The sequence below is a fragment of the Charadrius vociferus genome, unplaced genomic scaffold, assembly GCF_000708025.1.
Source record: "Charadrius vociferus isolate BGI_N301 unplaced genomic scaffold, ASM70802v2 scaffold684, whole genome shotgun sequence".
NCBI lineage: Eukaryota > Metazoa > Chordata > Aves > Charadriiformes > Charadriidae > Charadrius > Charadrius vociferus.
Window position 1 is genome coordinate 137,402 of NW_009648144.1, and position 15,433 is coordinate 152,834.

At 38.0% G+C, this 15,433-nt stretch overlaps 1 protein-coding gene across 1 annotated transcript in view; it reads right to left on the bottom strand.

Annotated features, from left to right (window-relative positions):
- Positions 1–15,433, bottom strand: part of PTPN13 (protein tyrosine phosphatase, non-receptor type 13 (APO-1/CD95 (Fas)-associated phosphatase)) — a 104,613-nt gene that overhangs the window by 25,887 nt on the left and 63,293 nt on the right. The window contains exons 15-24 of the mRNA XM_009883939.1: positions 14,779–14,961; positions 13,448–13,610; positions 8,966–9,389; positions 8,700–8,797; positions 6,700–6,756; positions 5,339–5,431; positions 3,903–4,010; positions 3,043–3,174; positions 2,194–2,660; positions 1,048–1,191 (exon numbers count right to left, since the gene is read on the bottom strand). Coding sequence (XP_009882241.1) covers positions 1,048–1,191; positions 2,194–2,660; positions 3,043–3,174; positions 3,903–4,010; positions 5,339–5,431; positions 6,700–6,756; positions 8,700–8,797; positions 8,966–9,389; positions 13,448–13,610; positions 14,779–14,961 — 1,869 coding nt within the window. The remainder of the gene's footprint in view (positions 1–1,047; positions 1,192–2,193; positions 2,661–3,042; positions 3,175–3,902; positions 4,011–5,338; positions 5,432–6,699; positions 6,757–8,699; positions 8,798–8,965; positions 9,390–13,447; positions 13,611–14,778; positions 14,962–15,433) is intronic.

The window sequence follows — 15,433 nt, forward strand, 5'->3', positions numbered from 1 at the left end:
TGCTGAACCTTTGCTCCTCCCGCTGTCTCAATTTAAAAGCTTGACAAAGCAATACGACTTTGAATAGGCTGGGATGCTAAAATAATAGAATTTAATTCTGCTCTTCTTACAATACTAGCTACATATAAGCTTGCAAATTGGCACTCCACCCGCATACCTATCCATATGGCCACATTTGGGAAAAGGCTAACTTAGTTTTAGGTATAAACAGCCAATGAAAGCCCCCACTTTGGAACTACAGCCAATAACTGCTCTCTATTGTTATAATTTGAGCAACTTTTCCTTTTACAAAGCACCGTGCAGTCCAGTGATCAGAGATACTTGAATATTAAAATTTCAAAATGTACTTTTGAACACAATACAAGGAGCAGTGAAAAATGTGTGCATCTCATTAGAAACAATTATCTTCTTCCTTGAAGTGCCCCTCTGCACTGTGGCAGGCCCTAGATGTAAACTACCTTCAAAATTTTATAGCCCCAAAAGAAATTAGTCCATTAAAAATACATTTTTGTTTCCTATTGCAAGAAAGCAGTGTCAGCCAGGTCTTACTTGGATTTTAGTAGTTTTTTTGCTTTCTGCCTTTTATCCAGTAGAGGGAGAGCACTGAACATGGTATATATGTGTTGATGGAGAGCACTGAACATGGTGTATGTGTGTGTGGAGGTGCATAAATGCTCTTAAGTAACACTACTGCTCCTACTGCCTGCGATGCCAGTCAGGGAAGGTCTTAATTCTCTCCCTTGTAAATCTGCCACATTATTAGGTAGCATGGGACAAAGATCATCTTACTTTTTATACTCACAAAGCAGCATCTGTGATAAGATTCTATTTGGACTTTGGGGCTCCACCATAAAACAAGAGTAACTTAAAGGGCAGATGACAAGAAAAGTCATATAAAATAGTATTACTTTTCAGCTTTGGTAAGGTTAATCACACATCAGTAAAACTATATAGTCAACAGTAATTCCAGAAAATATTTTGCTTCCTTGTAATTTAGCAATTTAATGGGTTGCTGGGAGTAGAGAAAAAGAGAAAACATCTAAAAACCTTGTCAAACAGTACCGTGACACTTATTCCCAAGCCGTTATCTTTTTTGGCTAGTTCAACCTCAAAGATATCTCCAGGTTTAAGAAGTGTTGCAGTAACCTTTTTAGAATTCATTTTGTTTGCTGTATTCACTGAGGAAGATTCCTTTATTTAAAAAAAAAAAAGAAAAAAAGAAAAAGGACAAAGAAAAAGAAACAAACGAGAGAATGATTTGCCATTAGAACAGAATTTTACAGTTAAGACCCTAAAGGGTGTGTGTTTGAGTAAGACACAGTCAAAAGAAGTCCACATGGCAAAGTACTAAGTAAAACTCATAAGGCTCATTGCTTTAACTCTTCCACTGCTGCCATTGAACAGGTTTAGCACAGATGTATGCTTGGCCTTCAGCAACCGAGTCTTTACCGTCAAAGTGAGCTGCTGACAGAACACAGAAACTATAGTACCTCAGTATTACAGCAGCCTAGGGTCTGTTGGACTAATTTGCAGAAGCTGCCACAACTTAATTGAATAACCTCCATCAGCTGAAAAGAGGAATCACTGCAAGTTAGGAATTAATTCGTAGTACTTGCCATTGTGTACTTTTGCAAAGATGAAGCAGCAAGCTGTCTCTGTTCAGAGCACAGCTCACTGCTGAACTTCACTACACAAGAGCAGTTTTCCATGGATTAGATCAAACCCTAAAGACCCTGCTACCCATTCCAGATGCATCACTACTACTTCAATCTGGGAAAAACTTTTTTTTTTTTTTTAAAAAATTTATCTGCCAGGTGAATAAACTTACCTCTAGGGGTGGTTACTAGAGTATGATCATATTGGACAAACGCACAGAAATGAAAAGCGGCTTTCTACAGAATCAACAAATGCCCTATACATTCATCCCAAACCACAGTCTGTAAGACATGCCCATCTCGTGACATTGGAAAGCTGGGAAGCTGCTTCAAGTTACAGGACTGATTTTCTCCATTTATTTTGAACAAAATCACCAAACTATTAGAAATTAGCTATTAGCATTTGCCATTAGAAAGATAAGCTGCAGGCTAGGCTGTCCTTCCCCCGCATCCTTTCACCTTATTCACACCCACAGTCAGCTATTTCACTATCGCTATTATACACTGACAGGAAATATTCATATGAAATACACTATGCCTTTTTAGCTGGCTGTTGCTCCTGACTGCTGGAATACGTTGCTTCATCCATGTCAGAATCCCCTCGGTCAGAATATTCCACGGATTCCACTACCTCAGGCCTTTTAATTTTTGCTCGAGTACTGTCAGATGCGGATCTTCTCTTCTCATTCATTTTAGAAAGCCCAGACTGGGAATCACTGTAATGCTGAGGATCCTGCTGGGCTCTGCCACTTGCACGTTTGCCAAAGAAGTTGGCTGTCTGGCTCTGAGACAGACTGGCACTCTCAGTTCTGGAATCCTGGGAGCTCACGCTTCCATCCCGCTTGCCTCCTGACAAACCAGACAAACTCCCCGAAACAGGCCTCTGGTGACCACAGGACCGGTTGTGTTCTTCTGAAGAAGACTCTGCCTCATTGTCCTGCACCAACGATGGCCTCCTTAAATAACCTCTGGTTCCATTACTGATCTGCACAGCATTAGACGATGCTGAAAACCAGGAGACAAGACAGTCAGCATGTTACCAGCTACTAATATCTGCAGTATGACACAGATTTCTCAGCTTACAACCATGCAAGGTTTTACTTGTTCACATTATGTAGAATGCTTTCTATTTACAATGCAACCAGTGGGTCCTCACCAAAGGTTACTGTAACACACTACTTTGCTCAGTCTCAGAACACAATTTCAAGCATATTCTAGCTGGGGTTGCTTAGAGAAGTAACTGCAGTTAGGGTGACGTTTTACAACTATCTCAGTCAGATTAGTAATTTTAAAGAAAAACAGAAAGTACTTTACAAAAGGTGTCAGAGAAGGCAGAGTACTCAAACTCAAAGAACTCTTTAATAATAAGGAATATTTCTCTCTGTACCTTTGCATAGCTTGTCCTTGGGCTGAGAGATAACAAGTGTCACATCTTCAGGTGCATTCTCCAAAATTTCTAATGCCGCATGGTGGCTGACGCCTTCTAAACTTGTGCTATTTACAGATATTAGTCGGTGGCCTGCACAAAAGGGTTTGTTCAGATACAATCTAACATCTACATTTTTATTGATCGGTAACAATGTGGAGTACAGGTCTGAAAATATCTACACAATACGTGGATTAAAAATTACTAAAATTCAAGTTATGCTGGAATGTGGAACACCAATCATTAAAAAAGTAACCCAAACCCAAAACAAACCACAAGAACTGGTTATGAACATTTCTTCCTTTAAAACCTGCCAAACCTTTCCATATTATGATTTCTACCTTCTCTTCTGCTGTGGAAAAATGGATGCAAAAGCAAAAATCAAGAAGTAAAATAAGCAATATGCCATTCAGTTCAAGGCACAGACTAAAATGAAAAGAAAAATAAAAGTTTCTTCCCCCGTCCACTATAGCAGCCATATGGTTACATTCACTTTTTCCAAAATCAAAGTATAGATTTGGAGTTTCAAAAAATTGAAATTACAAAGCATCTATACAGAGATAATAGCAAACAAAGCCCTTATCTCTATACAGAACTCTAATTTTCTGCTACTTCAAGCTTTATCATTTTTAATTTGAGTGATTTTTGTTTTCATATAGTTTAACAAAGAAGTATCACCAGTTTTCAGAAATTATCTAGAAGGTAACTGAAGGTCAGCATTTGTAAGGGACTGATGCCTGCAGCCATAGATGGAAACGGTACAATGTGTGTGTTTGGCCTTTTCTTTCATGTATACACGTCTTCTTATTTACACTATTCACCTGGTTTTAGAGATCCTTCCAAATCAGCTGGCCCTCCAGGAATAACCGAATGAATAAAAATTCCCAGATCAAGTTTCCCCATCTTCTCTCCACCGACTATTTGAAAGCCTATTAAAAAAAGGCCCAAAGCAGGCAAAAGTGTCAGTGATCACAGTGTAACTTAACACAATAGAAGTCCATATTTCAGAACGGACAAAACCTCATATCATTCTAATAAATGTAAAGTAAAAGAAAACTATACATCTTAAAGAGGCCTACATGAAAGTAAATGGCAAAGCTTTTTTGATTAAGCTTTATTGCTATTTCTGGTTTTGAGCAACTGATTCACTTTGTCTTTCTGGCTTCCCAGAAAATTCCAGCAAAGGCTACAGAAGACAACTGTGGCAAGAGAAACACATGCACAAACAGACGACATTAAACGTACATTTGCTGACCACATGAAATGTATTTTCTCTTACTTAAAAATTTCTGGTTTTCTCCATTGTTAGATGCTTCACCTAAACATTTGACCCTGGTATTAAGAACTGAGTTTTTTAACCCCCTGTTTTCTTTTGAGGCTTCTAATGTAGTTCTGCTAATTCTACCAGGTAAACCTTGGAAGGATGTTCAAGATGAAAAAAAAAGAAAATAGAAGATATCTGGTCTTCTCTATTCTAGCTGAAACAGCCAAGTACCACAGATTGCATGGGGAAGAAACGGTGCATTTCATATGAATTCCTTTCCTTTTTGGTCAACCCTTAAGTTACTGTGCAGGGTAAACACTAAATATTATTGTCTTGTAGCTTTTTCTCCCTCTTCAAATGTACACTACAGTGCTATTTTGAATGACAGACAGAACAATGTCCTTGAGGACACTTTAAAGACTCTCCCTAAAGCACAATATTGATACCAAATCATTCATTACTCATACAGTGAAAAATCATATGTGTTTATGAAAAAACCCTCAGTGGTAGAAGAAGGAATGGAATGCAAATATCTAGTCTTCCAGGCTCCTTAAACCTCAAATTAGTATTCCATCTGATGATATTATAAGAGTTGGAAAAACACTCCATAATTAGCTCATAATGGCTTTATAATATTTTTTTTTTTTTTTAAAAGCCTTCAAGCTGTCACAGCTGGGAGGTGTCCACATAGACAAAAATCTTGTACCTGAACAGAGAGATAAACTTTAAAGGCCAACTTTTAGGATTACTATTTTACAATATAAACACTATCCTACACTTACAATATAGAAAAACTGAGAAACAGACTTTCTTAAACATCACTGAACAAATCAGTACCAGGCGCTACCACATAAGTCCCGGCTTCAGCACTTTAAATGCCTTCGAAATCCAGCTTTGCTCAGTCCTACAATAAATACTTCAACACAGTCCAGAAAACTTTTTTTTTTGGCTTGCAGGAACACACATGATGACAACAATTTTAAAGCCACTTACCTAAGCCCAATTTTTCATCCTTTTTCAAGTTCACCAAAGTGATCTCTCTTTCTGGTGAGGCAACTCTGTTGTGTGTTGTTTGCAGAGAGTCAACTGAAAAGCCAACATTTCGTGATCAGACACTACCTGAATGCTTCCCTTGAGGTTTGCCTTGAAGTTCTACTCCATTAAAAAAAGATTACTTCTTTGATAACCTGAAAAGCTGTTCTGAACTAGTGGGTCCAACTTTCATCTTCCAAGACATGTTCAAATAAAAAAAGAAACAACAAACCACCACTGTTACAACTCACTGCCATCTTTAGCAGTTAAAACCTTTTATTCCTCCTAAGAAAAGCACCTAGCATAGTCTCTCGGAATCACAACGCAGTCGAGTCCTTCAAATCGACTAGTCTCAGATCAGCAAAGTATTTAGATCTGTGTTTACATGCCCTGCTCCAGTAGGCAGGATGTAAGCACATTGGTAAAAGCGAAACTGAGGCTTATTACATGAAGTTACTAAGAAGTCACTTGGTGAGTTCTCTTAATGATGGTCCTTCATTAAAAACCAACCAACGTTAGAAACATATACTAAACCCTATCTTTTTTATTTCCTCATTTGCAAATCCACAGGCCGCTGATTCTGCTTCTTCCAAAATCTGAACACCCTCACAATAGTTTCATATGACTCCTGAGGGTTCCCAACAGGTTAAAGTAGACCCAGGCACTTGAGAGACAGAAGGAGCATGATTTGGAAAAAAACCCAACCAATCTCCTGAAACTTCAGGAAACACCAACATACTGTAAGTCTGAACTAATGAATTTGCTACCTAGAGAAGATATAACTCATTTGGTATGGAGTACCTGGCGTACTTTTACCTTAAGTGGAGCATGCAATTCCACAATGGCAGAAACCTACCGAGCTCTACACACTGGTACAAGCAGAAAACAATGGTGGAAGAGTGCAACAGACTGCATCACCTAAAGAAGGATCTTTTCTCCCACAAAACCAAGTCAAACCTAAAGAATAGAAGAACTAAAAAGAAAACACAGTCTTCTTGGGCTTTACAGAACCAGTAACCTCACAAGTAAGGGAAATGAGCTTTGATGACCGTGGTATATTAGGCAATAGCATCCTTCAACTGTCAAACTAAACAGACACTGTTCATATTTGAAAAATATTACACACAGATGTCAAAATCTCCCCCAAGAAGCAATCCAAAAGAAATATTAGGAGTTGTATTTAGGAAAAGGCCCTATCTATCTAACTGGGAGAGGCATTTGATTTAAGAATAATAAAGAAACAGGACAGGTGGAAGTGAGCCCTTGACAAGTGCTTCACAAACCTAATGAATTAATTCTATAGTCATTATTTATCAACTTACCACTCTCTTTTGACAGCATTGATGATGGAAGGTTTCCTGAAGTATTCATGCTAATGCCTGTGATGTGAATATAAATATTAGACATCATTGTTAAATATATTTTTTTAATACAAAAGCTACAAAGAAGTATTTCAGACTTTACACGGTGCACAAGCTCACTCACAATATCAGGTTACTTACTTATTAAAATAAGTAATAAACATGAAAGTAGTTTTGGATTAGCAAATACAAATTACTCATGTACTTTGGTTGTAGTTCAAGGTTCAGACAGATGGTAGCTCATGCAGAAGCAAAGAATTAAAGAAAGGACAGAGGTTTGGCCTTTACAACCACTGTTAACTTGTGATAAAATTAGTGGATCTTTAAGAAACAAAGTCAAGACTAAATTTTCTAACAGGATTGGATGAATACGCATATATAAATTTAACTAATGTGACTATAACCTAATAAACCAACACAACAGAAATCCTGTAAGATTTTGTACAGTAACAAATAAGTTGCTGCAGTAACAAGCAATTTGAACCAAGTATTTCTATTTGAAGTGGTTTACATATAGAATCATGTTTTCTTTGGAATGATCAATGCCAAGCAAATATGGCTACACTTTAAAGAGGATAAAATAATAAATGTACTAAGTTATGAAAGTAAATGAGGTAAGATAATCCAAGATTCTTAGGAAAGTAGTCCTGGCCTTTTCCAAACCTCTGCACCCTGAAGTTTCAGCTGATGAGTTTCAGCATGCAAAGAACGTGTGTCCCCCAGCACAGGCAAAGTGAAGGAGCAAGACTTTCTAACGTACAGCTAAGACCCTTATCGGGATTGCTGCCCAGATTATGGGTAAGCACATGATAACAATAATTGTAAAGCTAAAAGCATAGGATAAATGGCTGCAGCTGGTCACTAGAGTTAGAGAAACCGTGTGCCCCATCTCACTCTTCAGTAGCTTTTGCTCTCGGTACTGAAAAAGTGTGGTTCCCAAGTCAGTCCTGGTTCCAAGGACAGTGGGGGCAGATGCGGTGTTTGTATGACACACTAATGTTTTTGGGGGTTGGGTTTTTTTTGTTGTTTTGTTTTGTTTGTTTGGGGTTTTTTTCAAGTTTTATTATATTGAACCCCATAAACTTAACCTTCTTCCACTTTTTCTGATGTTCTGTAACTAATCAATAATTTAATATTAAGCAAAAGCAAACCAAGAAAAGCAAGCTAAGGCTGCAAATGTTTCAGTCATTGTAGTGTCCATTATTATAACAGGGAACCTCCTATAATCAGAAACTGATGACACACAGATATTAAAAATCAATGTACAATAACCCAACATGCGAGTTTAAGCCTATTTAGCTGCTCTGAATCCCTTTTTTTTTTCCCAATGTGAACTCTGTATTTTTACTGCCTAGTAAGACTATTTGTGTGCAGTCCAATCCTTGCCAAGAAAATGGAGTAAGTACATCTGGCTTAGCCCATTAGAAGTGTTTTTGTGAAACAACCAATGCACAGCAAAAAAACTGTACTTAATTTATTACATCCAAATGAAACCAAACAAAAAAGAACTGTGCAGTTACTGCTCAGAGGTACTAGCCAATAGCCAGCTTATGCCAAACTGAGTGCACTTCCAAAAATCACTCCCTGTATCCTTTCCACTTAAAGTGTTCAATTTTGACAAACAGACCATGAAGACTAGCAAATTATTGAAAGATCCACACAATAAAATGGCACTGTGAAGTGACAAAATGGAAGATGTTTTCTGGAACAGCTTTTACAGTGAAGTACTAAAACTCTGCGCTCCTGTGTACAAACTGGTGTTGTACAAAGGATTTTTTGATTCATTGCAATAATTATTCAGGAACAACAGGTAACTGGTGTGGATTACTTGAATATGTGATACTCTGCTCCCTTTGACAAATTGAAATATTACCATCAGTAAATAAATATATCAAAACATTACACCCAAAGCAATTTTAGAGGTTGGTTAGTAAATACAGTAATATTTTTTGTGTGCTGACCTACAACATAGGCTTGACCGGTATCTTCAATGGATGATGAGTCTGATTCATTTTTCTTTCTTTCAGGGCTTCTACTTAAACCTGCATGAGATTTTGAACTTAAAGGGGAGAAAGAGAGAAGGGGAAACCAGACAGAGGGAAGAGGAAGTTGGGAGAGGGAAGGATCAATGTAATAAAATAATGGTATGAATAATAAATCAAAACTGATGAAAAATGTACATTGACTGTACACAAAGATATTGCAGGGTGGTCAGAGAGATTCTTACTTGCTCAGTTTTAACGCTCCTGCTGCTGATCCAGTATCAAATTTTGGCATTTGCTGAAAGACTCTTCCCATTATGTCTTCTATTTTTTGGGGGGAAGAGTCCAAAGCAGTAATAATATTTTTCCTTGGGGGGTAAACCGAGATGTGGCTCTGACTCAGATCGTGAAATGACTTGCTCATAACCCTGGGTCTTTCCTCCCATGGAGTCTTATCATTCTTGTCCTTTGAAGAGCCAGGAAGCGGCTGGAAGAGTGAGAGCTCAGAGCAGGACAGCCTCTTCAGAATCTCTGCTTGAACAGACAGAGGTCGAACGGCAAGTCGGTTCAAAGTGCTGCTGGCCAGGCTACCAGTACTGATTGCTCGTCCCATGTTGAAACCTTTGACAGAGTCTGCATGAAGGTTTAGGCTCCTAAATGAAGCCCTTTCTGTGAATTTTATTTTTAAACAAAAAACAAACAAATTTAAGTTATACAGTAGAGTCAGTGTGACCTCCTTGTGTAAAGCACGCATTTTAAACAAACAACTCACACAAAGCTCATTTTCTGTAGATGCTCAGAAGTATGGATCATCATCAGGTACATACAACCACCATGTAGTTTGCTCAGGAAGCAAAGTTTGGAGTACATGACGTTACACTAACCTGACCATCTACTACACTGAAGTCCACAAACACAGAATAGCAGAATGTTTATCCCCTTATTAGTATGAAGACTCATGTTCCCTGTTAAACTGCTGTGCCTTATACACAGGCACATCATCTCTCTCTGTAAACTAAATAAATATCCTCAAGGCAAATGACCTGGAAGACTACACTTCCTTTAACCTGCTCATACAAGTCTTTTCCAGAATTTGAACAAATACGGCTCCCCCTCCTCTACGCTATCAGATCTTACCAAACTTTCACGCATCCATTGCTTGATTTTCTTCAAATGACTCCCTGACATGCTTACAGTACAGCTGCAAAGTTGTGGGGGTTTGGCAGCATCTCTACCTGGTAAAAGAGCATCAGCACTTGGGGACTTTCCCTGCCAGAAACATTCTACATGTTTTAGCCCAGAACAGAAAGTGTTGACTGGGGTTTGCCAGACTGTTTGACTCATGAACTAGGATTCCCTTGAGCAGCAGAGAGAAACAGGTTTTGGATTGTAATTAAATTACTGTCAGCTGAGTCGTGGGAACTGTCTGGGTGGATGTTCTTAGCTGAAAGCAAATGCAAGATAATACAACTTAGCCTAACACCCTCTTAATTCAGAGCAAAGCTGAGCAGGGCTCATTTCTATTAGCCTAACTGCCTCCTAAGGCTAGCAGTTAAGTTCCTGTGGCTTGGCTCTCGCACAGAAACTTGATAAGCTGTGGCAACATGTTTGCTGGTTAGAGCCTTTAAAGGAAATCAGGCCACTTGAACCCATCATAAACTCCACTGATGTCTTGGAGTCAGTTCCCAGGAAAGTCTGAGGAAAAGCAATCCTCAACTGCGTATATATTTCTGATTTAGGGTTAACTAGTGGTTTGTTGGTTTTTTTTAAACTTTACATACAGCTAGGAAATAAGCAGCTTTAGAAAGCTGCAAAGGAAAATGCTACTTTTTCGTACATATCATTCATTAGCTTTACTAAATGCTGAAGTATTCACCATGAAATAGTTTATTTGGCAAACACAACCTCAGTATTGTCATTCCAAAAGCTACTCCTTCCTCCAGTACCTAGGGCAGGAATTAACTGCAACAGCAACTCATACTGGCCCTAAAACAGGCATACAGATTGAGAAGATTTAGTTGTGGAAGGTGTTCTTTTGCCCTTTTTAAAGGTGAATTAGTATACAACTGCCACTTTCTTACCCACACCAAATACCTCCTCTAGCCATAGCCACCAGACAGACTAGGTGAGCTACATAAGAACGGTTTTGCTCCATCAGACCAGAGATCCACAAATCTCAGTTTCCTGACTCTGACAGAAGCTATGAATGACACTTGCTCTTTTTGTGTTCCCATCCATGGGAAGACTACCTTAATAAAATATTTCAGTATCTCTTCTCTAGATGTCATCCTTATCCTCTACAAACACCAAACGTGATTTCCCTATGGATTTCAAGTTAATATTCATATCATTATCTATATAGACATTAGGTCTTTCACACCTTCTGCCAACCCCTTAACTGAAAATTCTCACATGCTCAAAAGTCATCCTTCATAAGGCTGACTTTACCCTTGTTTGATCTTTGTCATTTTCTATATGCCCTTTCAGGAATCCAAACACCCATAATAAATCTCAGTGCTTGGGTCTCTTCACAGCATGGCCACAGAAGTCATGCAAAAAAGAAATCATCGTTCCTCTTGGTATAGCTTATCTCCTTTCCTATGTACCATAAAATTGCTAGTATTTTTTCTTTTTTTTTTGTTTTTTAAACTTTGTGTCGTATCTCTTTCTGTTCCTGCAGAAAGAATGTTATTCAAGAGGCATTTTTCTTTGATTTTTCCAAGCCAATTTCTTTCTATTAGATTTACATGTGTCAAAATGGTTTCTCCCAGGTCAACGAAGGCATTACGCAACAAGTGAAAAACATGCCATGGTACATCACAGGGGCTGTAAAGTGCTCTTCCTTATGCCCCCATCCTCTTGTTGTGTTCCATGAAAATTTGTTAACCGTCACTATGCATGGCAGGCTTTCTCCCTTGTCTCAAAATATTTTCTCCATTCACTGGCTGAAATCAAGGTGAGTCTTGCAAGGCAAGTAATACTGTAGTAATACTGTATTTCTAAAGAATCTTCCACGGCATATTAATCTTCTGAAGTCTGCTAACCCCAAATGAGTCCATAAGTAAGAAACCTTCAAAATATACACTTCCTGTGATGATCTGCCTTGAGATAATAATATTGTCACCTGCCCTTCTTTTATTGTTTTGCTGAGTGCTTCCAACCACGAGTTTTTACTGACATTTTAAGGCCTATGGAAAAAAGACAAAATACTCGATGCTTCTGCAGGCCAAGAATAATGCTTCCCAAATACTGCCTGGGATTTCACTGCTTTAACAAAAGTTAAACAGTACTTATAATTAATATGCTATTTTTGACTAGCTGCTTCATCCTTGGTTTCTCTTACCTGTATTACAATACTTTCTTTTAAAAAAAAATATTATTCTGGTAATTCTATTGCTATATGTATAGACACATGCAGGAAAGAGAAACACGGCTAATCAATTTAGATCAGTAAAGTTATGACAAAAGCAAACTTTTTCTTTGAATTATTTTTATGTTTAATAACCAAGTGTAATGGAATTAACCATAAAACTGAATTATTTGTTTCTGATTACGAACAATTGATGAAATTTGAGGCGTCTGAATTCCAGGTGATCTGCACTGCACAGAAGCAAACTATTATTTTCCAGACTCCCAAAGCACAACACATATTTCATGTGTAAGAGCAACCAAGTTTGCCTAACTAAGAAAGCCTTTCATGTACTGCTTTTCTTTGCAATTCAGGATATGCAAGCACTAAGTTAGAGACTGGAACAAAGGCTTTAAGATACTTGCTCCTATTTCTTTCCACTAAGTTAGTTGAATAGAGAAAAGGCTGCATAGTTGCCACATGCCTTCCCCCCACCACCACCCCCTGGCCTTTTTTTTTTTTTTTGGTAAATTACAGATCACAATCTCCACAGCGATGGGGTCAAACTCCATACCAGCTAGCTGGGGGAAGTCTGGATTAGCAGCAACTGGAATGCAGACAGATAAAAACAGGGAACAAAGAAAGAATGAGCAGGCAGACTGAGCAAAATAGCATTTCCAGGCTGCGATGAAGGCCAGCCAGCCAAGTGAGCTCTACTGCTAACAGTGAAGAAATTAGTACAGAGGGTTTTTTCAATGACTGTATTCTCCAATTAATATTTTCTATCTAAAAAGAACATTTTTACATTTTCTATTATACACACAAATTAGACGGCAATTCTGAAGAAAACTGACTAGCATTAGTGTTGTTCCTTACTAGGTCCACCAAACATTAAGTGGAATAGACAGCTACACCCACAGTTACACATGCAGCATCATGAAATGTGCCCTATTTTATTTGCCCTCGCATGATCACACCATTTTTTCCTGTACTTCCACATTATCAAACCAATTCATTTCACATTAAGCAAAAGGTAAAAATCCTACTATTGAAGTATCTGCAAGTTCTTTCTGAAAAAAGCCAAAAGCCATTAATCAAATTCACAACCCATTTTTAGATTCCTTTTATTTAACAGGAACTGCTGTGTGCCAGCTCTGTGTGATCTGCCAACTCTCTTTTTTTTCCCCTTAAACAAAACGTAAACAAACTTAGCTAGTAGATTCTCTTTATAGTATAAACCCTCCAAATGTAGAGCTACTCGTATGTAGCACTCAACAGAATTACTGAAGCTCAAGTTTACTTTCTCTCCTTACAAAAAAAAAAAAAAAAAAAAAAAAAAGATTGTTATCAAAAACCGACACAGCATCACAGTCCTTACCAATGTCCTGAGTGTCTTGGTTGCTCTGCCTGGTTCTCATCTGTAGTTGGAACTTATGCTGGGAAGAGCAGAGATGCAAAAGGTACTGGCAAGTCTTACTATTGTCAGTTTGAAATGCATGCTTGATGCCATCTGATGTGTTCTGCAAAGTTATCTTCTTCTTCTACGCAATGCAGAAAGAAAAGTTTTGAAGAAAATGATTTTTTTTAAACCTACAAAGAAGTTTGTATTTGCTTGTGCACAGTTAGAGCATTCAAACTTTTCTGAAGCCAAATGCATGATGGGAGAGATTTCTGTTAAAATAGGGGTTAAAAGTAATTTGAGATTTACAAAGTAGCACTTTAAAGCTACTTCTGGGCTAGCTGAGATTGTACTTCAGTGCTGTTAGTGCTGACTAATGACAACTAGTACTACTACATTTTGCAGAACGGGGTTTTCAAAAGCCCCCGAGGAAGTCACAAGGGGTGCTGCTACTCAAGAGAAAAAGAACTAGATGCCCATCTAATTATGAAATCTACCAGTTAATGTTCCAGGTCTTAAATTTATCTTTTTAGTAATTTTTAAACTTAAATTTACCAATTCTAGTTAAAATCATATCACAGATTAAACAGGTTGTAGCTTTTCAATAAGGTATCAGAGTTAGAAGTACTGTTTTCAATACCTGTATAAAGGTAAGCATTTGAACCTCAACACCTCATTAAAAACTGACACATGACCACCAGATTACTTTGTACCCACTAAGGTTTGTTGTTTTGTCCAGATCAAATGTCAGCCCCTGTCATCCATTATCATTTAACTTAACTATTCTTGGAAATATAACAATTTAAAAGCAACATAGGTGCATCTCTTAGTTACACTCAGTACTGGCATTTGCCAGTATCCAGTCCTCTAATGCAGGATTCTTACTCTGGTGCTCCTTCACCACCCATGTCCCATACAACAGCATGGGCAGATTGCCCAGAAATGCAATAAATGGGCAGAGCTTCTCCCCATGCTAAGAGTAGCCCTTGATCTATCTTCGTAATAGCTCTTTCCTTAGAAGGCAGGGAACCCATGTTTCACATCAATACATATTTGCCAAAACACAGGTGCTAAATTCTCTTCTGAGCCTGGAACCTCAGCAGCATAGAATGCAAGGCAATAAAAAGAAAAAAAAAAATTAAAACACCAAAACTCCTATTTCAATTCCATAATACAATGCAGCTCAGCCACACAAAACATAGACAGATTACACTGTAAAACAGCAGCTTAGTTTGCAATAACAAACACACAAAACCAGTATCTGGAGATAGAAACATAGACACGTACACACAGAAAAGAGACTGACTTACACTAAAGGATATTTTCTTTGTCTCTCTCCATGGGAAGCGTAGTACAGGAGTGCGGGCACCATTATGAACTTCAAAAATAACAACTCCTTTGCAGCACACTCCCAGAAGTATACCTGTTTGGGATCGCTTCTCAGGCAACACATGATGAAGATGAACCCCATATTCTGTGAGCCTCTGACACAACTGTACAGATCAACGCAATGAAACTTCTAAGAATATGAAGTTAATACAAGGTTTTTTTTATACCTTTATATAAATATCTTAATATATGCATATATATATGGGTTTTACAAAAAAAAAAAAAAAAAAGATTCCTCTCTGCCTGGTGATTCCACTTACACAGTTTACAGATGTTACAACAGAGACCCATCAGCTGCTCTAGAAGGTTATAAGTCTTGGTAGTATCTCTTTACCTGCCAAATGCTACCTGCAAATGAACCTAGCATTTTTTAAAAGCAAACAACGAAAGCATGAATCAAGAAGACCTGGGAGTAAATCAAACTCGCGCACACCAATTGTTGGCAACAAACTGTAACTAGCCAAATGCACTTGTTACTGACACATTTCTTAAACACAGGATTAGATGAACACTGTAATTCTGTGATCGCATTAAGGCATCATAACTGCAAAAAGACAGTTTCACTCACTTTCCACC